The 21,367-nt window shown below is 52.2% G+C and overlaps 2 protein-coding genes across 2 annotated transcripts; both read left to right on the top strand.

Moving 5' to 3' along the window:
• The first annotated feature begins 87 nt into the window (after window positions 1–87).
• On the top strand, window positions 88–12,314 carry ABHD16A (abhydrolase domain containing 16A, phospholipase). Its single transcript, XM_055406764.2, has 20 exons — window positions 88–284; window positions 1,236–1,292; window positions 2,002–2,068; window positions 2,316–2,402; window positions 4,757–4,842; window positions 6,426–6,499; window positions 6,685–6,807; window positions 8,147–8,261; window positions 8,370–8,471; window positions 8,770–8,833; window positions 9,253–9,302; window positions 9,737–9,860; window positions 10,277–10,381; window positions 10,616–10,679; window positions 11,016–11,072; window positions 11,222–11,284; window positions 11,413–11,489; window positions 11,574–11,672; window positions 11,767–11,813; window positions 11,985–12,314. Exons 1-20 carry the CDS (start codon window positions 153–155, stop codon window positions 12,066–12,068), a joined length of 1,677 nt encoding a protein of 558 aa, XP_055262739.2. The 5' UTR covers window positions 88–152; the 3' UTR covers window positions 12,069–12,314.
• Window positions 12,315–17,198: 4,884 nt separating this feature from the next.
• Window positions 17,199–19,569, top strand: LY6G5C (lymphocyte antigen 6 family member G5C). The gene is made up of 3 exons (XM_088831250.1): window positions 17,199–17,214; window positions 18,297–18,464; window positions 19,307–19,569. The coding sequence occupies exons 1-3, from the start codon at window positions 17,199–17,201 to the stop codon at window positions 19,468–19,470; spliced, it is 348 nt and encodes a 115-aa protein (XP_088687376.1). The 3' UTR covers window positions 19,471–19,569.
• The last annotated feature ends 1,798 nt before the right edge of the window (window positions 19,570–21,367 follow it).

Raw genomic sequence — 21,367 nt, forward strand, 5'->3', positions numbered from 1 at the left:
CCCTACTCAAGAAGCGCTGAAACTGTCTCAACTCGGCGCGAGGCGGAGCCGGTACGTGCTGACGTCAAGGGCACGCAACACCTTAGCGGCCCTGGGAGGGCGGGGCCGACAGGGGGACCTGCTGCTGAAGAGCAGCGGCCCGGGCCGGGGCCATGGCGAAGCTGCTGAGCTGCGTCCTAGGCCCCCGGCTCTACAAAATCTACCGGGAAAGGGACTCTGAAAGGGCCCCGTCCAGCGTCCCTGGGACTCCAACTTCAGTCACTAACCCCCACTCCAGCTCCTGGGTGAGTCGATTCTCCCCTGGTTAAAAACATAGTACGGCCCAAACCCCTTTGCGGCCTTTGCTCCCGAGAAGCACCCATTATTGGAAATAGGGGGAGACTGCTTGTCAAGCCAGTTTTCCGCCAGGTCTGTGCTCTTTGTGCTTCCTGGGTTAAAGTCACGCCTGTGGACTGACCGCCTGCTTTACTGCTGTTTGTCAGTGCTTTCTCATTCCGACTGCCACCCCTAGCTTTTTCTTTTCGCGACCCCTCACCCTGCCCTTCGTGGTTCATGCCGTTCCCAAGTGACTCTTTAAGTCCTGGAAGAGACCCCGCACGGATTCCGGAACTGGATGATTTTGCCATCAAACTCAATTTCCTCGTACCCCGTGCCTCACCCGGTTCGGTTTATCTCCCCTGGCCTTGAATTTCAAAATGACTTCTGCAACATGTCATATATCCGGTCTCCCCCACCCCACCCCTAGTCTACCTTAGAGACCTCAGGATCATTGTGTTCAAGAAAGCCGGTGAGGTGGTAGGCAGTGCCCTTAAACGAGCTCTTCCTTTTTATCGGTAGTCTCAAATTATGTTCATTGTACTCTACAAACTGCCCACCCCCAGCCACATTCTCTTCCTTAATGAATCTGCTCTTCTGATGCTTTTCTTTCCCTCAACCCCGATCCCCATCCGCCCACAACCCATTTGAAGCTCGGTTGTGGAAAAGGAGCAAAAGTCGGCCAAAGCTGCTTTCACTTTTGCTTCCAAGTCCAGCCCCCTGTGTTTGTTCTCAGGATCTGGAGTGAGAGATCAGGTTATGAGTCAGGGTAGGGAAGAGGGGAAACAGAGACGTCCCAGGAGAGATGACATTGGGGGCTAGGACTAGAGTGTTGGAGAACACACATCAGGCCTTCCAAAAGGGATGATGGAGGCCTTGTTCAGGAGCAGGGTCCTTAATTCAGCCATCTGTTTTGGCAGGATACGTACTATCAGCCCCGTGCCCTCGAGAAACATGCCGACAGCATCCTGGCACTGGTATGTCTGCCCTGGCATCTGGGACTACTGCATCTTTTCAGACCCAAGTGCCCTCTTGAACCTTCTCCTTCCCATCCTGGGAGAAGGCAGTGCCCCTGGGGGTGGGGGATGCTCTGGGCTCTGCAGCAGACATCTCCAACACACATACACACAGACAGCTCTCCAGCGTGCATACTTGATACTCCCCTTTGGCCTATGCACAGCTTTCTCTGGGGCAGCCTGAACCGTGGGGAAACCATGTTTACTTTCGGGACCATCCGCAGGTGCTGAGTCCTGCAGTCCCCCGTGACCTGTCCTCCCTGGCAACTAACCTCTTTGGCTGCAGAGACAGCTGTTCTCTCTGGCAAGGTTCCTTTGGTGACATTTGTGCATCTCTTAGGGACCGGGCCAGGGACTGTCCTGAGCAGGGCTGATTGAAAAGGCTTGATTTCCTTGAATGGAAAGAGACTGGTCTTTACGTGTGGTGAGATTATGTCCAGAGAAGATGAGAGGAAGAGAATAGAAGCCGTGCCTAGTTTTCCAGCCTCTGTTAACTCTCTGACACACTATCTTTCAGCAAATAGTTGAGCACCTACTGTGTGTCATGCACAGAATAGGTACTTGATGTGATAGCCCTCAGGTTATTCACTTTGCTCAGAGCCTAGACCTGGTAATGGCAGACCTGTGTGTGTGTGTGTATTGATTGCTTGTCCCTGTCTCTCTGCTGCAGGCTTCAGTCTTCTGGTCCATCTCTTACTACTCCTCTCCCTTCGCCTTCTTCTACTTGTACAGGAAAGGTCAGTGTGATTTCAAAGGTGGTGGGACAGGAAATGGGCAGATTGTTGGCAGCTGAGCCGATCCCCCAATGAGGAAAGGGGACCTGTGATGAGGATGGCTTGGCTTCCCTCTTCCATCAGGCATCTTCTCCCTCTGAGGGCCTGCTGTCCCCCAAAGAGGGTGTGGTGGGGAGGTTGGGACTGAACTTGGAAGAGCGGCTGGGGGGCAGTGGGAAAAGCTTTTCACATAATCCTTCTCCCCTCCCAGGTTACTTGAGTTTGTCCAAAGTGGTGCCATTTTCTCACTATGCTGGGACACTGCTTCTGCTGCTGGCGGGAGTGGCCTGCCTCCGAGGTAGGTGGAGAGGGAGCCTGGTTTGGATCTGTCCATCCGTTGGGTAAAAATTCATTAAATACCTTCTGCAAATACCATTTGGTGCTAGGCCCTAAGGGGAAGTAATCAGTGGTCAAGACATGATCTTTTCGTTAAAGGGCTTGAGTCATAAGTATGAACAAATACTTAGCAAAAAGTTTTGCTATTATCTAGAAAAGCTGCATATACCTTCCAACAGTTCCATACATATCCATGTATGTTTGTAATAATCCTAAACTGGACTCCATGACCCCACATAGCAGGATGGATAAATATATTAGAAGGTCGAGTCCTACCACAGAACACCAGAGAACAAGGCACTGAACAAACTGGTTACACTCGGCTACACAGATGAATCTCACAGATGTAATGGTGACCACCAAATAATTTATACACTATGTTTCCATTTACATAAAGTTCCAAGGGATGCATAAATAAGTGGCACAACACTGAAGAGAAACACAGGTATGATTGTCTTAAAAGTCAAAAGTCGGGAGAGTGAGATTACCTGGGAAGGGGAGAGACAGGCTGGGGAGGACCCCTGGTGAGAGGTGGCTTTGTTCGCTTTCTTGACCCCAGTGATCAGCCCAGGAATGTTTGTGCTTTAAATTGAATGTATGCTTTATGTAAATACATTATTATCTCACAATTAAAAAAATGAAAAGAGATAAGCCAAACCATTGCTCTCTGGCAGCTACACATGATGAAAACCGGGTGAGGGGGATGCCTAAGAAGGGAGTGGTGGGGTCAGAAGCTGGGTGGCTGCCTTTGGGTCCAGTCTGGGGTGAGGACCCTCTACCCGTTCTGCCTCCTGATTTCCACAGGGCTGAGCTCCCTCCCCAGAGAGGCCCGCCCATCTAAATGTTGCTCCCACTCCTCAGTTTCGTCTTAATTTTCATTTTTTTTTTCCACTGGAGGGAGAAACTAAGTACAGAGAAGTCCAAAAAACAAAATATCAGAACTAAAATGCTTGGTTTTTGCGCTTATTGCTTCAAATACCTTTTGTCCATAAAATACAGGATTGGCCAAAAAGTTCATTCAGGTTTTTCTGTAAGCCTGAACGAATTTTTTGGCCAACCCAGTTGTAAAGCATTACAGAGTTGGCGTTCCTGTTGGAATCTTCCCCAGTCCCAGAAGTAACCATTGTCATCTGGTGTGGGTTTTTCTTTTTCCTGGTTTATATTTTTATACTTTGACAAAATACCGACCTCATTCCATCACATCTAAACTGCTATGAATTGTAAATGCAGATTGCAGAGTTTTCAAAAGTGAAAAAAATAATCTGCATCTCAGAATCTGTGCAAAATGACAAGTATAAACACTATATAGCATTTGGAGGGGTGCAGTTTACATTTTTAGCACAAATGACATCATTCCCTCCAAATTATTCTTCAGCTGTCTTCATTCTCAGTATTGTTTGGGGGCGCTTCCCTTGATAATACATAGCATTCTAGTTCCTTCTGCTTTTCTTTTCTTTATAGCCTTTATCCCTCTCTTAATTTTTCTTGTTTACTCATTTATTGTCTCTCTCCAGCCCTACCCCTCTCCCAACCAACATGCCACCTCTCTGAGCCCCAGGACCTGTGTGTCTGGTTTCCTGCTGTCTCTCCCCTGTGTGTCCCATGTCTGACACGTGTTGGGTCAGGAGAGGCAGAGAAGTCAGTTGAGACTCCCCAGCAGTGAAGGGAGAGCAGATACGATCAATGAGGGGCTGAGCAAAGAGAAAAAAGAGCTCAGTGTTGAGAATGGCCTTCGATTCAGGGAGGGGAGCGGAAGGGAGGCAGGGGAAGAGAAGCCCAGGAATTGAAAGGCGGCAGAGATGGACCCGGGAAACAGGAGAAAGGAGTTTGGACAGACAGGAAGAGTGCTGAGAGGCACAGTTAAAAGAGAATGAAGACAGAGAGGAGACTCGAATGTAGTGAGTAAGTAATTATGGGATACGAACTGTGAAGCCAGATGCACGGAGTTAGAATTTGCAGGAAGGAGACAGAAAGGTAGCATTGGAGAAGGGTAGAGGGTCAAGGAGAAAAACCCAGTGTTAGCAAGGGTAAAGCCTGAGGGCGAGTGACAAGTGTTTTAAGGCTGGGAAGAATGAACTTCCTGAAGGGTGGAAGGCCCATAGTCTAGGAAGAAACCAACTGGAGAAGTTAGGGAGGGGAAGAATGCCAGTGGCCGGAATATGGAGGAAGGGAGTCGGCTCAGGTCGGCTGTTTGCCCAGATCCAGGGCCCTCTGTTCTTCTCCTCTCCTCTTTGCCCATCTCTGATTCTCTTCCTGAAACCCTCCCATCTTGCTTCCCAGTTTTCCTAATATGGTTTCCTATCCTCTCTCCACCAGGCATTGGCCGCTGGACCAACCCCCAGTACCGGCAGTTCATCACTATTTTAGAGGCAACACATAGGAACCACTCCGCAGAAAACAAGGTGAGAGGCTCCGCAGTCTACCCAGCACCGGGCGGCGTGGCGCAAGCAGGCAGATGTGTTTCCCCACCCGCCACGCTGGGCGTCTGCTTGCACATGGCTGGACCCCGTCTCCCCTCCACAAGTAAACTGTCTGCCTGAGGATATTTCCCTCCCCACTTCTGATGGAATATTCCACTAGCGCAATCCTTTACCCCCCATCTGCAGAAATGTCTAGAGGTGGAAACATTCCATGTCGTTTCCTCGAAGGGGGTTTCCTCTCTATCACAACAGCTCGTTCTCCCAAATGTTTGTTTATTTTTTGTGTGCACTGAACACTGTACTAGTATTGTTCAGGGATGGGACAAGACAGACAGGTATGTCCATCCTTGTGCTCAAGAGCACACCATGGTGCCGGGAGGGAGAAAGGCTAGGGCAGAGTGTCCTTGGAGTTGTGCCAGCCCAGCCAGTGCTGGCATGTGATTATCTTTGAGAAGGGGCTTCAGGGCCCTATAAAGCTCTTTCCTGTTACAAAGAGGTCTGTGGGTCAAACAGCTCTGACCACCATTGTCAGATTACTGGTTGCTTCACACCACCACTTATGGAGCTTTGTAAGGATGCTCCACCATACATTTTGCATACACCCTTTCTCATCCTCACAACCACAGCGTGGGGTGGCATTATTACCCTTCTTTATATGTCTGAGGAAACAGAGGCAAAGAGAGGTTACAAGACCCAGGCAGAGTCACCGAACAAGGAAGTGACTCAGCCTGTGTTTGGGTCCAGGCCTGAACAGAGCTTGCCTGAAATTTGCTTCCCTGCATTTTGTTTTCACCATTTACATTTTTGTAGAATGTTTCTATTGCTCTCTCTCAGTCCAGTTATTTTTGAAAATGTCAAAAACAAAAACGGTTCTTGACAGAAAATAAAAAAACTATTCTCAAAATAGAGTGCTGGGAGCTCTGGGGGCGGGGGAGGAAGTACAGCAGAGTGGAAGGAATACAACACGGCTCCTGCTGCCCTCAAAAAGCACATGGACTGATTGGTGGAGTGAATGGAGGCACAGAGGGTCGGGGTGACCCGTGGCTGCAGGAGCTGAGGGAAGGGAGGTGGCCAGGAGGATGGAACAGTCAGAGGGAGCTCGGTTCAGATGGTGGCCCGGGTGCAGAGGGGCTCCTGTGTGTACGACTTCCCTCCTTCCTTCTCATCCAGTCTTGGGACAGATGTTTCCATCCTTTAAGTCAGCATCGTGTGAAGGACCCAGGTGGGAAAGGGAGCAATGGCCAGCCAACAGTCCCCCTGCCTTCTCTCTAGCACCAGCCACCCCTGCTGGGGGTGAGTCAGCCTTAGATTTTAGAAAAGTGAAGTCTTCGGCTCCTCTTCTGGAGGAGGGCAGACAGGCCAGTCTTAATACCTTAATAGGGCATCCTCTTGTTCCTGATTTTGCAGAACTTTCCATCTGTGAACCAGAGGGTGCTGACCTGTGTGTGCCCCCCCATGGTGTTTGGGGGCCAGTCCTCTGGGTGTTGGGAATGTCCAGGGTGGGTAGGTGGGCCGCCCCACTCCAACTCCCCTTACCATCCCCCATATCTTTCTGCCCACCACAGAGACAGCTCGCCAACTACAACTTCGACTTCAGGAGCTGGCCAGTCGACTTCCACTGGGAAGAACCCAGCAGCCGGTGAGGCCCCAGTTCTTCCGCTGCCTCCCTGCTCTGACCTGTCCCCCACCTCCAGCCCCTCCTGGGGTCCAGTGCCTGCCTTCCAGCACCGTCTCCTCATTCCTAGACCCCACCATCCTACGGGCCTCAGACGTCCAGCTTGCTGCTCCTCACCCCATGCTCCCCTGCATCTTTCCATTCCTCAGGAAGGAGTCCCGGGGGGGCCCTTCCCGCCGGGGTGTGGCCCTGCTCCGCCCAGAGCCCCTGCACCGGGGGACGGCCGACACCTTCCTCAACCGAGTCAAGAAGCTGCCTTGTCAGATCACCAGGTAGGAAGGCAGGGAGGAGAGGCGAGCTGAGGTGGAGGGAAAATGGGGTGCGGGCTCCAGGACAGGGTGCTCCACTGGAGGATGACCGTCATTTATTAGGCCTGGTGCCATGGCTATCGCATTGTGTGTGTGTGAAAAACAAGAGGTTCAGAGAGCTCCACAGCCTCCCAGGTGGTGTCTGAAGAGCTGGGATATTAACACAGTTGTGTCTGACACAACAGCTCTCTCAGCGAGACTGAGGGGGAAGGATGAGGTTGTGGGTGGGGGGGGACGCACGGCCTTGGCTGCCGCAGGGTCTTTTGTTGGCTGTGGCCCTAGCCTGGCCCCACTGCTGCTTGGTTTTTCCACTGTGAGGCAGTCAGCCTCTGCATCTGTGAACAGCCTGCCTCATAGAGTTGGTGAGATTTAACATACTCTGAAGGGCTTCCTCCTTGCCTAGATGCCTGAGAGCACGAGGTAAAGCCCAAGTAACCACAGTGACCACTCGGATCTTCCAGTGGCCAGCCCACTGTGGGAGTTTCCTGTTGCTGGGGTCTAGGAGGCAGGTTGGAAGATACCAAGGAAGGGGGTGGACTTGATGGTGGGTTTTTGGACCGCATGCTGATTGATCAGAGGGATGAGCCAAGTTTGAGATGTTGAGGGGGGATGCTGGACACGTTTGTAGTGTTTTCTGGGGACAGATCCTCCTTTGGGATTGACTGGACATGGTTAACTATCTTTTTAAGGAGTGGCACCTGCCACATCTGATGTATCTAAGTTAGTGCATTTGTTCAAGAAATATTAAGCCCAGAGTACCCTGTGCTAGACTCTTGGCCCCTACTACATGGCAGATAACCAGGCATATCGTAATGAACAGTATTATTTATTTGGGGACTTTTAATAAATACATTAACAGAATCATAATTGTTAATTACTTTGCTTTTACTTGTCGTATATACAAAGTATTGTCTCATAAAACTTTCAAGATTAATATATGCATATGTGTGTCCTAGACCACGATATAAAGTATCTTTAAAAGGTTGCAGTAAAAATAGTTAGAGAAGGGAGTTCTCTGCCAGTCCAGTGGTTAGGACTCCATACTTTCTCTGCTGCGGACATGGGTTCAGTCTCTAGTCGGGGAAAGATGATCCCACAAGCCACATGGCACAGCCAAAAGCCAAAAACCAAACAAAAGATGTTTGAAAAATTGGTACATATATTGGTTCATTAAGTCCTAGAAAAGGAAAAACGAAACTGTGAGGGTCAGAGGTGAAGCAGACGACAGCATGTGAGTGCTCGGGCTGGGATGGTCCCTGGACTCCCCTGAGTTTGAGGTTCATTAACCCCGTGCTCCCCACAGCTACCTGGTAGCACATACCCTGGGGCGCCGGATGCTGTATCCAGGCTCTGTGTACCTGCTCCAGAAGGCCCTCATGCCTGTGCTGCTGCAGGGCCAGGCCCGACTGGTGGAAGAGGTAAGGCCCCCTTACCCATGAACCACCCACCCCCACAGCCCTTCTTCCCCCACCCATGCATGTGGCCCCCTGCCCTTCCAACTTGGCCAATGCATCCCCTCCACTCAGTGTCATGGGCGCCGGGCAAAGCTGCTGGCCTGTGATGGCAATGAAATTGACACCATGTTTGTGGACCGACGAGGGACAGCTGAGCCCCAGGGACAGAAGCTGGTGAGCGGGCACAGGGAGCCCAAAGGTAGAGCGTGGGAAGGGCAGTGGAAGTGGTGGGGTCTGCCGCAGCCCTAAGGAAGCCTAGTGGGGATCATCCCAGCTTCCACCTCCTCCCTGCCAACCTCTTGGTGTAGGAAATCTGTGTAAGAGGGAAATGGATGAAGGAGTTGACTTGCAGGGACCAAAAAGATATCATCGTAATAGTTTCCTCTTAGTGCTTACCACACGCAGGGCCCCCAAAGGCTGTCCTCCCTGGGATTTTCAGTCCCAGCTGGGCTTCTTCCTGTTCCCTTTCTAGGTGATCTGCTGTGAGGGGAACGCAGGCTTCTATGAGGTGGGCTGCGTCTCCACACCTCTGGAAGGTAGGCCTGTGGCTCAGCCCTCTTATCTCTGCCCCTTGGGATGGAATGTCCCCACCTCCCCCCATGGATAGAACCTCCCAGGGCCTAACCATCTTCTCTGAGTGAGGTTTGAGACCCTTGCCTTTTGGGAAAAGCCTACTCCCCATTTGCTTTGCTAACCCTCATCCCTCCCCTTGGGCTGTGTCCCTTAGCCTATTATACTCTTGGTTCTGTTCCCACACTTCAGTCACATCTCTCTCCCTTCTGCTGCATCAGAACCTTTTTGTCATCTTCCCATTCTGGGAAGGCTTGGAGTTATTTGCCTCTGAGTTGGGTGTTAAGAGTTCCAGTGTCCTGCTCCTTCCCCCAGAGTTAGGAGCAGAGAGTGGCCAGAGGTCATAGGCCATGAGGTCCCAGCCCTTCCTCCCTCTGTGTTACAGCTGGATATTCAGTCCTGGGCTGGAATCATCCAGGCTTTGCTGGAAGCACGGTGAGACCTTCTCTGAAATCTCCTGAATTATAGTCTGTCTCCCTGTGGTCAGTCACTGGAGTCAGGGAAAGGGGTCTGTATTTCTATAGGACCTCCCACTCACCTGTGACCTGGGTGCCAAGGGCGGGGAGCTGCAAGCCTCCTCCTCTTACGTTGGGGGTTTGGCAGGAGGGGAGATAGTGGATCTTGTTGTAAATGACTGGTTTCTGAAGAGAACAGCGCCTCTCACGGCCCTATTATTTATTTATTTTTAATGCCACTGACAGGAGTCTATTCCATTAAGTAAGACAATAGCTCTCTGAATTGTCTATTCAGAGCTGCAGTTCCACCTTCGCTGCCTATTGCAATGTAGCTACAGGAAGGGTCCATGCTGGGAGGGTGGGGGTGGTGGGCAGGTGGTCTTTTGTGCTGACCCTTTGCCCTTCTTCTTGCAGGGGGTGCCGTTCCCACAAAATGAGGCCAACGCCATGGATGTGGTGGTCCAGTTTGCCATCCACCGCCTGGGCTTTCAGCCCCAGGATATCATCCTCTATGCCTGGTCCATCGGCGGCTTCACTGGTACCCACCTCCTTCCTACCCTGCTACTGTAGGCACACTCAGGCCATCTCTGTGTCCCCCCAGGAGTGGGGTGGAGGAGAGAATAGGTGGGCTCTCTGAGTGGGTCTGGAAGAAGCTATCGTATTTGAGTACACTTCACATTTTCTTCCACCCCTGTGCCCGATGATTAAAAGTAGAACCTGGGTCCTGGGGTGGGGAGACCAAGGAGTAAACGTTTCCTCTGGTGTTGTCTTCAGAGAGCTTCGTTGTTCTCTTTGGACAGTGCCCTGGCGAGTGAAGCGAGGGGTTATGGCGAGACCCGGGGCTAACTTAGTAGGGAGAATGGGGTGGGCCTGTAGGGTCAGGGGGATGAGGGTAGGGGTGGGGATGGGCAGGAGCCCCTTGGTCCTCACCCTTTCTTTCCTTTCCTGGTACAGCTACGTGGGCAGCCATGTCCTACCCGGACATTAGTGCCGTGATCCTGGATGCCTCCTTTGATGACCTGGTGCCCTTGGCCTTGAAAGTCATGCCAGACAGCTGGAGTGAGTGCAGCTCCCAGGCCTGCCCTTGAGGGAAGAGGTGGGCTGGACCGGGGAGACGTTCTCACTGGGGATGGTTCCCCTCTGTGTGGGTGGGGAGTAGGCCACCGCATTGTTGAGAAGCAGGGGGACTCGCCTGTCTGGGAACCTCCGCTTTCTAGGTCCATGGACAGTGGGGACCTTTGCGTGGGGCAGGGGCTTTGTCTCTGCTGTCCTTTCACATTTATCTGACTTTAGGGGGCCTGGTGACCAGGACTGTGAGGCAGCATCTCAATCTAAACAATGCAGAGCAGCTGTGCAGGTGAGGGCCGGCCGTGTCCAGCATCTGACACCCTTCCCTGCCTCATCCCCTGTAGGAATGCTGCTGGGAGTTCAAATGTGGAAATTAGTACCAAAGTACAAGCATAAGCCACTGCCCCGTGTCCCCTGAGGGACCCTCCCTCCACCCCCAACCCCTCCCAGCTTCCCTGGGACCCTGGCCTTTCTCATGATCTGGCAGCTAGTCGGTTGATGCCTGGCACAGCAGGGATCTCCCAGCAAAACCTGAAGAAACATACAGCCAGTGCTGGGGTGAGGTGGTTAGTTGTCACCTGTCCCTGCTCTGAGGTCTCCCTCCCCACTGTGCTGTCCTCTGAAGGTACCAGGGCCCTGTGCTGCTGATCCGCAGAACCAGAGATGAGATCATCACCACCACGTGAGTGCCTGGGGACTTCTGCCCTCCCGGATCCCAGAGACAGCCAGGAAGTTGCCCCCCACCCCAAACAATGCCCACCAGAAACCCAGGTATCCAGAGCCTTCCTCCCCAACCTCCAATCCCTCCAGTGTCCATTCTTCTCCCCACAGGGTTCCTGAGGACATCATGTCTAACCGAGGCAATGACCTCCTGCTGAAACTCCTGCAGCATCGGTGAGAACAAGGGTGTGTGTGCACGCGCATACGTGTTTGTACCGACATCAGTGCAGGGAGAGGGGGCGGTTCGGGGATGAGGAGTGGAGGACTGGGTCCTGACCTCCTGTCCCCGTGCTCCTCCATAGGTATCCCCGGGTGATGGCGGAGGAGGGTCTTCGAGTGGTGAGGCAGTGGCTCGAGGCCTCCTCACAGCTGGAGGAAGGTGAGAGGGGATCTGCTGAGGGCTTTGGTTGGGGGCCTGGCAAGACCAGGATGCTGATGGGCACTCGTCTCTCTCCATGACCAGCCTCGATTTACAGCCGGTGGGAGGTGGAGGAGGACTGGTGCCTGTCCGTCCTCCGCTCCTACCAGGCAGAACACGGGCCTGAATTTCCCTGGAGCGTGGGTAAGGACTGCTCGGGCAGAAGGGGTTGGGAAGAGTCCAGGAAGGGGATGAATACCCAGATGGATGGCCCATGTTGAGCACCTTCTCTCTGCAGGGGAGGACATGAGTGCAGACGGAAGACGGCAGCTGGCTTTGTTTCTGGTGAGCTAAGGCATGGGAAGCAGGAAGAGGGTGCCTGAATGGCCAGGACACAGGTGGGGCTTGGGGACGGGTGCCCTGTAAGCATTGGAAGGAGCAGCTTCTTTAAAGTGGGTAATTGGTTCAGGAGGTGTCCGTGCTCTGCACCCCACCTGTCCCACCTTCTCCCCTCAGGCTCAGAAGCATCTGAATAACTTCGAAGCCACACACTGCACCCCGCTCCCAGCCCAGAACTTCCAGATGCCCTGGCACCTCTAGGGACCACACTGGGACTCATTCTGGAAGAACGGATGGACGGAGACAGGAGGAAGGACCCTGTTTGTGATTCTCTGTGTTTATTTCGCTGTTTATAGTTTCTGGCAAGCAGGGGGACCACCCCCCCCTTCTCACCATTCTTCTTGCACGTTTCCCCTCATCCATCCGGCAGTACCTAACCTTCCTCAACACACACCCTGCATTAAATGAATGAATTATTCCTAATAATTAATAAAAGTATTTTTTCTACCGGCTGGCTTATTTTGTGACTTCCCAGCTATCCAGGAAGCCAGGGCTGGGAGTGGAGAAGAGTTGAAGCTCCAAATGACTGGGCTTTGAGAAACCCTACTTCAGGCAGTCAATTTAACCCTCACCATCTCTGCTGTTACCCAGGCAATCAGCCTCCAACCTGAGTTGTCCCTGTGCAGTGGGTCCCCAACCCTCACCTTTCCTTGGCATGCCTAGTACCATCACCACTGTGCACCCTCCCTGGTGCTGCCTAGGTCTTCCTACATACAACCACCCCAGGAGACCACGGTTGCCTCCAATGCTCATAGTTCATGAGCTCTGTTGTTTACAAAGTACTTCCTAGCACCTGACTTACACCTACACAGCAATTCTACCGATTTCTAGGTCCAGCCTGCATGGTTCCAGCATCAGTAACTCCAGTTTTTCTTGCTTAGTTCTTGCTCTTTGCATGGGGAGTGAGGAATGGCTTGTTCCCCATGTTGTATGCAGCAAACCGTGCACAGCCTCCTCACCATGTCAAGTCTCTCTCCTCACACCCTTTTTGCAATTCAACAAACACAGGCCCTGCCAGGGACTGAGGACAAGGTGCCAAGGACTCAGGTCTTCCCAGAGCCATACTTCGCCTTACTGGACAGCTATTAGAATATTCTGGGTTTGAACCAGGAAACACTATTGGTTCCCTGTAGTGTTAGTCACTCAATCATGTCTGACTCTTTGCCCCACCGTGGACTGTAGCCCACCAGGCTCCTCTGTCTGTGGGGTTCTCCAGGCAAGAATACCAGAGTGGGTTGCCGTTTCTTCCATTCTATTTCCATTCCTTGGACGTTGTGGAACAGAATGAGTTCCTCTCCCACCCATCACTGTTGCCTGGCCACCTTCTTCCCTTGGAAACCTCTTTTCCAGATGAAATACCCCTGGGTTTACCACCCTGGGCCCACCATTTTGAACAAGAGACTTAAGGGAAGCAACTATATTGTGAGGTTCAGGATACAGTCTAACTTCAGTGTCTCCTCCAACCTCAACGCGCAAAGCTCCCCTGCAATCCAGCTCAGCGGCTCCTACAAGGGAAACACACTGGCCTCCACTGGAAGGAGTGATCGGAGACCTGTCAGGTGACACGATGTCTCCTATTTGGGGTCAGAAGAAACTGACAGCAGCTCCACAACCCTCCACCTTTAGTCAACACTGGAGAGGTGATGCTGGCACCCTTCCCCTCTGTCCTGGCCTAGGGAGAAACAGGGTGGAATGTGAAGCTGTGGGACCAGCTGCATGATTCTGAACCCGGCCTTCCAGATCCATTAGGTCACATTAGTCCCCTGGAAACCAAGTCTTTGTTCAGCCAAGGAAACCTCCTTAAATGCAAATAGGGGGCCCCACCTCTCACACCCTAGAGACAAATTACTCCTTCCTTCTGGCCATGGCCATTAGGTATTCTGTTGACCGGCCTCTACCAGAACTGCCCCTCCCCTTTCTTCCTGCATTTTCTATAGATAACAGCAGGTATGCTGTGAGGGCCCTTGGATACCTGAAATATGAGTGGGGAGAGGTGAGGTTCAATATTTAAATTCCTGACCACGCCACCCAAAAAGTCTCAATCTACCCTCTTAGATGAATTCCCATCTGACAAGGCTTACAGCAGGTGTGTTTTCAGAACCAACACCCCTACCCCTGGGTGGGACCAGCTCCCTGTACACTCTTCAGCTGAGATGCAGACACCACTCCTGCTGGGGCTCTGACTCTTGCTGTAGCAGGCACTAATCGAGGTCTGGACACCCAGGCATCCCAGAGTTGCTGAGCAAACTGGGAAAGGGGATGGTGGCTGGGAAAAAGGAGAGCTAGCAAATGGACAGGAAACGTGGGAAGAAGGGATGGCTCCTGGGCTGAATCCTTGATCTTACCCTGTCTCATTGGCCCAGACTCCACCCTAACTGCTCCCAGTGTGAGGGGCTGGACTCCCGCTCTCAGTTGCGTATTTGGGTTGATGGTTTGCTCCGTGTCCCCGGGAGGGGCATGTGTTTCCTGCACTGTCACGAATGAGGTCCCCGAGGGTGCAAGGCTCCAGAGAGTGGGGAGTCCAGGTGTCGGGGATAGCCAGGTCTCCATCCATCCATCCAAATAGCAAGCCTTTCCAGCTCCCTCAGGAACGCAGTCATTCATTTTTTCCTTTCATTTCTGTTCGGATTAAAGATGCCCTTACTAGTTCCTTTCTAGACCGCGGTGTCGCGGCCACTCCCCTAACAGAACCTGGCTTTCGCCTGGCCCAATCATCTACAGCTCCGCCCCTTGTTCACCCCGATTTATTGTCCCCTAATTGCAGCATTCTGTCCTAAAGCCCGATCTGCTTTGTTTGGTAATTCGGTTGCTTACCCTCAGATACCGCTTGTCCCGGGGGAGGGGCCCTCAGCTTGGATTTCTTCAACAGCTGCGGTCACCAAGGCGACTATCGCAACGCCCCGCCTCTTCACCCGGGGAAAGCCTCCGAAGGGCCCGTCACCGTGACAACGAACTCTGGAGGCGCTGCGCGCGCAGAAGCCGCGTCCAGTCTCGTGGATGGGGAGCAGCAAAACGAAACAAGGGCGGGATCAATGCGCCTAAGGCCACGCCCCCTGCAGAAGGGCCCTTCCAGACCCTCTGCGTCCACCGCAAGTCTTCCTGGACCTCTCAGGGCGACCCCTTCAGGGAGCCCAACCTCAGCCCCGCTAATGCCTTCTCGTTGCACTTTTATTCAAGAGAGGGAGTCAAAGGGTGCTGTGCAATCCCCTTCTGCCTCCCCTTTGCTCTTTTTGCTTCGAAAACAGCCCCCGCTGTCTGATTCTTTTTGTCACTCATTCAACGTTTATATCGGTGCCAGGTGCTCCTCCCCAGTTCGCCATTGCTCTGACTTTTCTCTAAAATAATTATATTTTTATCGTGCCAAGGCTCTTCAGGTGAACGCAGTGGTGTGTGTTTTTCTCTCGTTATTTTTTCTTTCGCGTCCGCCTTTCTTGGTGTGTCTCCATCCTTTCGTCCTAACTTCCTCATCAGCACCCCAAGACCAGATGATTCTTGAATAATCTGGCACCACAGCAGGGAATCCTCGGGCTGGGCCCGGCGTCAAACCTTCAGACCGGAAGCTGGTGCAGGTGGAGCGTTTCTGAAAGCCAAGGACTTTCCGTAGCCCGTTCCATTCCGTTCCGTCGCTCAGTCGTGTCCGACTCTTTGCGACCCCGTGGACTGTAGCCTACCAGGCTTCTCCGTCCATGGGATTCTCCAGGCAAGAATACTGGAGTGGGTTACCATTTCCTTCTCCAGGGGATCTTCCCGACCCAGGGATCGAACCCGGGTCTCCCGCATTGGAGGCAGATGCTTTAACCTCTGAACCACCAGGGAAGCCCTTCCGTAGCCCACCCGACCCTTAAAAGCGAAAAACCTGAGTCTCTCACAGAGACTGATCTGGCCAGATTCCGACGAATCAGGCGAGGTGGGCCCAGGAGGCCACCCAGTGGAGGAAGCGTATGGGGCGCCTGGAGCAGCATCCGGGTGTGGGAGGGATTTTGGCACCAAAATGCCACCTTCCGGGGAAGCCGCATAGTACTTATGTGATCCGCCAGGGCAGGCTTCCCTGGTGGTTCAGTCGGTAAAGAATTAGCCTTCAGTGCGCTGGGTTCGATCCCTGGGTTGGGAAGATCCCCTGGAGGAGGGCATGGCAACCCACTTCAATATTCTTCCTTGGAGAATCCCCATAGACAGAGGAGCCTGGAGGGCTACAGTCCATGGGGTCTCCAAGAGTCGGACACGACTGAGCGACTAAGTACACAACACACACACACACACACACACACCCCTGAGCGACTAAGTACATACACCCACACACACACCAGGGCAGGATGCGACCTTCTCAGGTTTCTCTCCAGCCACCTGGCCAAGAGCTGAGCTTGGGCTGGAGGCCGCCCTCGCATCTTCCCAAAAGTTCTGAGGTGCAGCCAGGCTCGGAAAGCGAGCTCACAGTGCCAGAGCCGGTGGGCACCGGAGATCAGACCCACTGACCTGCGGTTGAGCTGAGGCGGGACTGGAAAAGCCGGGGGCGGGAGGGTGCAGACGGAAAGGCTCTGGTTTTCTGGAAACCCTACTGGACTGAGTAGGGTCACTCGCGACTCAGGTGTCCTCGCTTTTGGATTTCTGACACGTCTTCCCCATCCTGAAAAGTGGTATCACAGTCATCTCCTTTTGCAACCTATTCCCCTTCCTCACCTCACATTCAGTCTTAGTCCAAATCTGTCCAGTCTTCCTTCTAAATGGTGCTCAGAGTCAGTCACTTGTCGGCTTCCCTCTCTTCTGCTAGGCCAGGCCGCCATCTTGTGACTGGACTCAGGAATAGCTTCCTAACTGGTTTCCCTGCCTCAGAAATCTTTTACAAACAGAAATCTGACCTTGTACTCTTCTGCTGAAATCTCTTTGTCAGCGGTTTGCGCTGCCCAAGTTCCCCCAGAAACACTCTCCGCTTCCCCCATCTTTGCTGACTTGTCTTCCACTCTAGACTGTGCTCTGTGACAGCAGGGGCTTTGTGCAGTATTGTATCCCCAATACCTGGTGCAGTGATCTAATGAGTGTCTGCTGAATGCATAGGAAAGGAGGTTCCCCTCTCCTTCCCCCATTCCCCCCATCCTTGTTTCCAAACCAGGATGTTAGGGCCGTGGGTGAGGACACTCTGTCCCTTGGCTGCAGATTCTAGCATTGATTTCCACTCCAAAAGGATGTTGCCTCCCCACTTCCTCTTTGCCCACTTTTCTTCGGCCAATAAAACGCCAAACTAGAGGCTGGTGGGCAGCCATGTATGTTATGGAAGGCCATGCAGGTAGCCAGAATCAAACCCTGTACATAGGCCTCTTAATAGTGCTGGTCACGATGAGCTTGGTGTTTGGTAAGTGGTTCAATGGGGTCAAAAGGGTTTCCCAACCTGCCGGATACAGAAACCCTGATACCAAGTATCTGAGTACATGTACCAAGGACATTCAGGTAAAACCAGGCAGGAGGAAAGATGGGATGGGTGGGCTTGGTGGGATAATGCTCGGGGACTGATAACAGACTGATATTCACTCTGAGGGAGATTTCTGGTGACTACCCCAAGGCTGTCTCACTCAACGGCAATAACCTGAATGGAGATACTAAGGGGAATCTCTTCGAATCTGAGGGCAATACAGAATGGGGAGGGTTGGGGGAACGTGCCAGATGACAGCCTCAGGATACACAGCGTAGAACAAGACTAAGTTCAGCCTGATAACTCCACTTGGCTGTGAAGCACCATCTACATAGAAACCAGATTCAAAGTGTTTGCTCAGCATCTGCCTCATACCAAGTGCTCTGCTGGGTCTGAAAGTGGGCCTTGGGGGCTCAGTAACATGTGATCTGGGCCCAGGACCAGAGGAGGAGGGAGATGAATATGGTGTAGTTGGGGAGGGCTTTGGTGGACAAAGTTTCATGAGTCTGTTCAGTGAAAGAACAACCAAACAAAGAATGTGGCCCTGGGCTGTTTGAAGTCTCCTGGCTACAGAAAGGAGAGATTCTTCCTGTCCTGTGATGATACGCTCTAAGGTTTTCACACTCTGAACATCACAGATTAAGAAAGCATATTCAAAAGAGAGTCTGGGGGTTGGGTGAGGGACAGTGAAATCAAGTCACAGAGGAAGCACTGTCTTAACAGGGCTGCCAAAAGTTGGAATCAACTGCCTTGGTCTAACCTTTAAATTTAGAGGCTTGTAGAGTGCTAAGCATGTTAACCCCTCAAATGCATGTTGAATGAATGAGTTCCTCATTTCAGGAGGTATGAGAGTAGAGAGTGGAGATTTTTTATGAGAACAAAAGCTTCTGATGTTAGATTAAGCCTGATGGTTTTCAAGAATTGGTCATTTTATGGTTTTCTAAGTATGGAGGTAGGAGGGAACAATGGGGTTGCCCAGTCTGGGAATTAGGTGGGTTTGAGGTCAGTACTTCTCTGTGTTCCAGGTCAGTCTGAGATATATGATCAAGAACCCGTTAAACAGAAATATTTAAATAAATACCTAAGCTGCTATCGATGCCTCTTTGAGACCAAGGAGTTGGGATGCCTTCTGGGATCTGACACCTGCCTTGTCCCAAAGGGCAGCAGCTGCATGACTCTGCTCATAAAGAACAGTAAGCTGCCTCTTCCTTTCATCTTGGGCCCAGTCCATTCCCGAACTGAGTCTCTACCAGCCTTCTAAGCTGCACCCCAACTGGCTCCCACAACTCTAAGATGCTGTTCTATCACTCTCTCTCCTTTCCTTTAGAGCTACTCCGCATCACTACTTCCATTCCTTTTCCCTTCTTGGCTCACCCTCCTTATAACATCCAGCCTTGCAGGCCTGGAGTTCACCAGATCCACTGGCCTTTCCTCCAGCTGCCTTCTCCCCGTCTGTCAGCGGTAGTTCCTGCCAGCACCATTCTTCTGCTACATCTTCCGCTGCTTCTTCTCAGCCTCCTTCACTGAGTCTTGCCTTTTTCTTCTGGAGCCTTAACAGTGCATGTTCACCAGAGTTTGGTCTTTTGCTGTCTTCCTCTTTACTCTCCCAGAGGAATTCTTTAAAAAACATTTCTTTATTTAAGGTGCACCAGGTCTTAGTTGCCTCATGGGATCTTAGTTGCTTAGTGGGATCTTTCAGTTGAAGCATGCAGGATCTAGTTCCCTGACCAGGGATCAAACCCGGGGCCCCTGCATTAAGATCTGGGTCCTGGCCACTGGACCACCAGGGAAGTCCCTGTCACTGTGTTTTGAATAGCTCTTTCCCACCAACCTTCCGTGGGAAACTTCCACAGAGTTCATGGCTGGTGACTCCCTGGCATTCCCTGACCCTGTCCAGTTCCGGGGATCTGCCTTTCTTTGGTCCAGGGTGGGGTAGGGGGTCAGTGATGGTCAGTTTCTGTGGAATGAGGGGATGGGAGGGCTCAGGGCTTTGCCTGGGATCTCCATGTCACTGATTGCTGCCATCTGTCCCCAGACAGTGGTTTTGAGACCATGGTGAGTGACTGCCGCAGCAAGGAACAGATGAGTGACTGCTCATACACCCGCGCCTCTCCAGTCTTTGGCTTCTGGATATTCTCTCGATGCTGCTTCCAGAATTTCTGCAACAACCCTCAGAACAGAATCCTATATATTCCTTAGAACTTCTGTAGAGACCTCAGGAGTACAATCCTGCCAATTTCCAGCCGTCCTCCTGATTTCCACCTGGGGACAGTCGGGACACTGTCCAGCCTCCCCCGAGCAGCCCTCCCTGCCACCCTCAGCGGCAGTTACTAGACCCCAGCCCTATCTGCCTGATCGATGCCCCTCAACACCCCTCAATTTCCACTCTGCCCCTTCCCACTCTCCCTCTCCAGAATTCTGTTTTCCTTCAAGTCCTCAGTCTGACATCTTTCCTCCTGTCTGTCCCCCTCAAGGATACCCCTCTGCCGTGCTTCTTTTCCCATGGCAGTCCTCTCACCCCAAGTCCCCAGCTGTTCCTCCAAAATAAATAGATGTACAAACTGTTTGATTTGCCTGTCTCTTCTGGTGGATATGGAAGTTGAGGGATGTGGTACTACCTGATTGTTCCATCATGGGGGCAGGTAAGGGGCTCCCCAACCTGCGGAGCTCGGCTCCTGCTTTGCCCTGCTGTGTCTGACTCAGCTCTCAGGTCAAGAGGTACTGGAAGCCCTCCTGTGGCTAAAACCAGAAGGGTAGTGGATGTCCTCAGAAACGCTGTCAGACCCAGAGCTGGGTGGGGACTGGCCAGGAGGTCTATGGGGGTATGCTGGTGGGAGTGGAGCTGTGAAAGAACCAGTCCCAGGGAGGAGAGGGTGGGGAAGGAGTTCTGTGGAGAGATGCAAGGCCTAGTGTCCTCTCTGCTGCTGCTGCTGTTGCTAAGTCGCTTCAGTCGTGTCCGATTCTGTGCGACCCCATAGACGGCAGCCCACCAGGCTCCCCCGTCCCTGGGATTCTCTAGGCAAGAACACTGGAGTGGGTTGCCATTTCCTTCTCCAAAGCATGAAAGTGAAAAGTGAAAGTGAAGTCGCTCAGTCGTGTCCGACTCTTAGTGACCCCGTGGACTGCAGCCCACCAGGCTCCTCCGTCCATGGGGTTTTCCAGGCAAGAGTACTGGAGTGGGGTGCCACTGCCTTCTCCAGTGTCCTAATCCCAGGCTAATTTCCTTTTCAAGGATCATGGTAACTCACCTCAATTTCAGGCCTTGGGCTTCTCAGCCTCTAAGGCTGCCTCCAGTTTGACTTGCGAGAGATGTACAGCCCTGGGCCTTTGACTTATACTGAAGTCAGAGGTCATGGGGGAAGACAAGCACGCAAGAGAGGAACACAGTGACTTGTACCTTTTTACCTCCAACTGCTTCCTGATCTAGAAACACTGGTTTCTCCCACCAGCGCACAGGCAGTTACAGGGGCCACAGAGATCTAAGTGCAAAATGTATCGGTAAGAGTATATCCTGCCTCAGTTCAGTTCAGTTCAGTCGCTCAGTCGTGTCCGACTCTCCACGACCCCATGAATCACAGCACGCCTGATGTCACTTTTATCAGGAACATGATGAAATTCAGGACAGTGGCTACTCCTGAGTGTTGGGACAGGGGATGGTCTAAGAGGGGGCCTGAAGACAGTTGTAGGTGCTGATAAAGGCCTTTATGCTAACTTGGCGAGTGGTGTAATACAGGTGTGTATGTTTACAAAAACCCATCTAAAAGTGTGCAAACATCTCTATGGCCAAAATGGTTTAAAACTAAATAGGGCAAAATCAGTGTGCTTTGTCTCTAAGGCATATCTGTTTTCAAGCCCATAACTTCTATTTGTGCGCACACACGGATACACATTCTCTCAATCCTGAGACACTATCTCTACTTGAGAGGTGACCACAGTGAGGCCGAGACCAACTTTACCCAAGTGACAGAGGAGCTGGGGTTGGGCCTCCCAGCCACAGAGGTGCACTACTTTTCAGAAGAACATTTCATAATCCTGGTACTGGGTCACCAGATTCGGAGGGGTGGACATCTGGTTGTACTCATCTGCACGTCCTGGT

The sequence above is a fragment of the Moschus berezovskii genome, chromosome 23 (assembly GCF_049115385.1).
Source record: "Moschus berezovskii isolate FMDL1 chromosome 23, NW_MosBer_1.0, whole genome shotgun sequence".
In the NCBI taxonomy this organism is placed as follows: Eukaryota; Metazoa; Chordata; class Mammalia; order Artiodactyla; family Moschidae; genus Moschus; species Moschus berezovskii.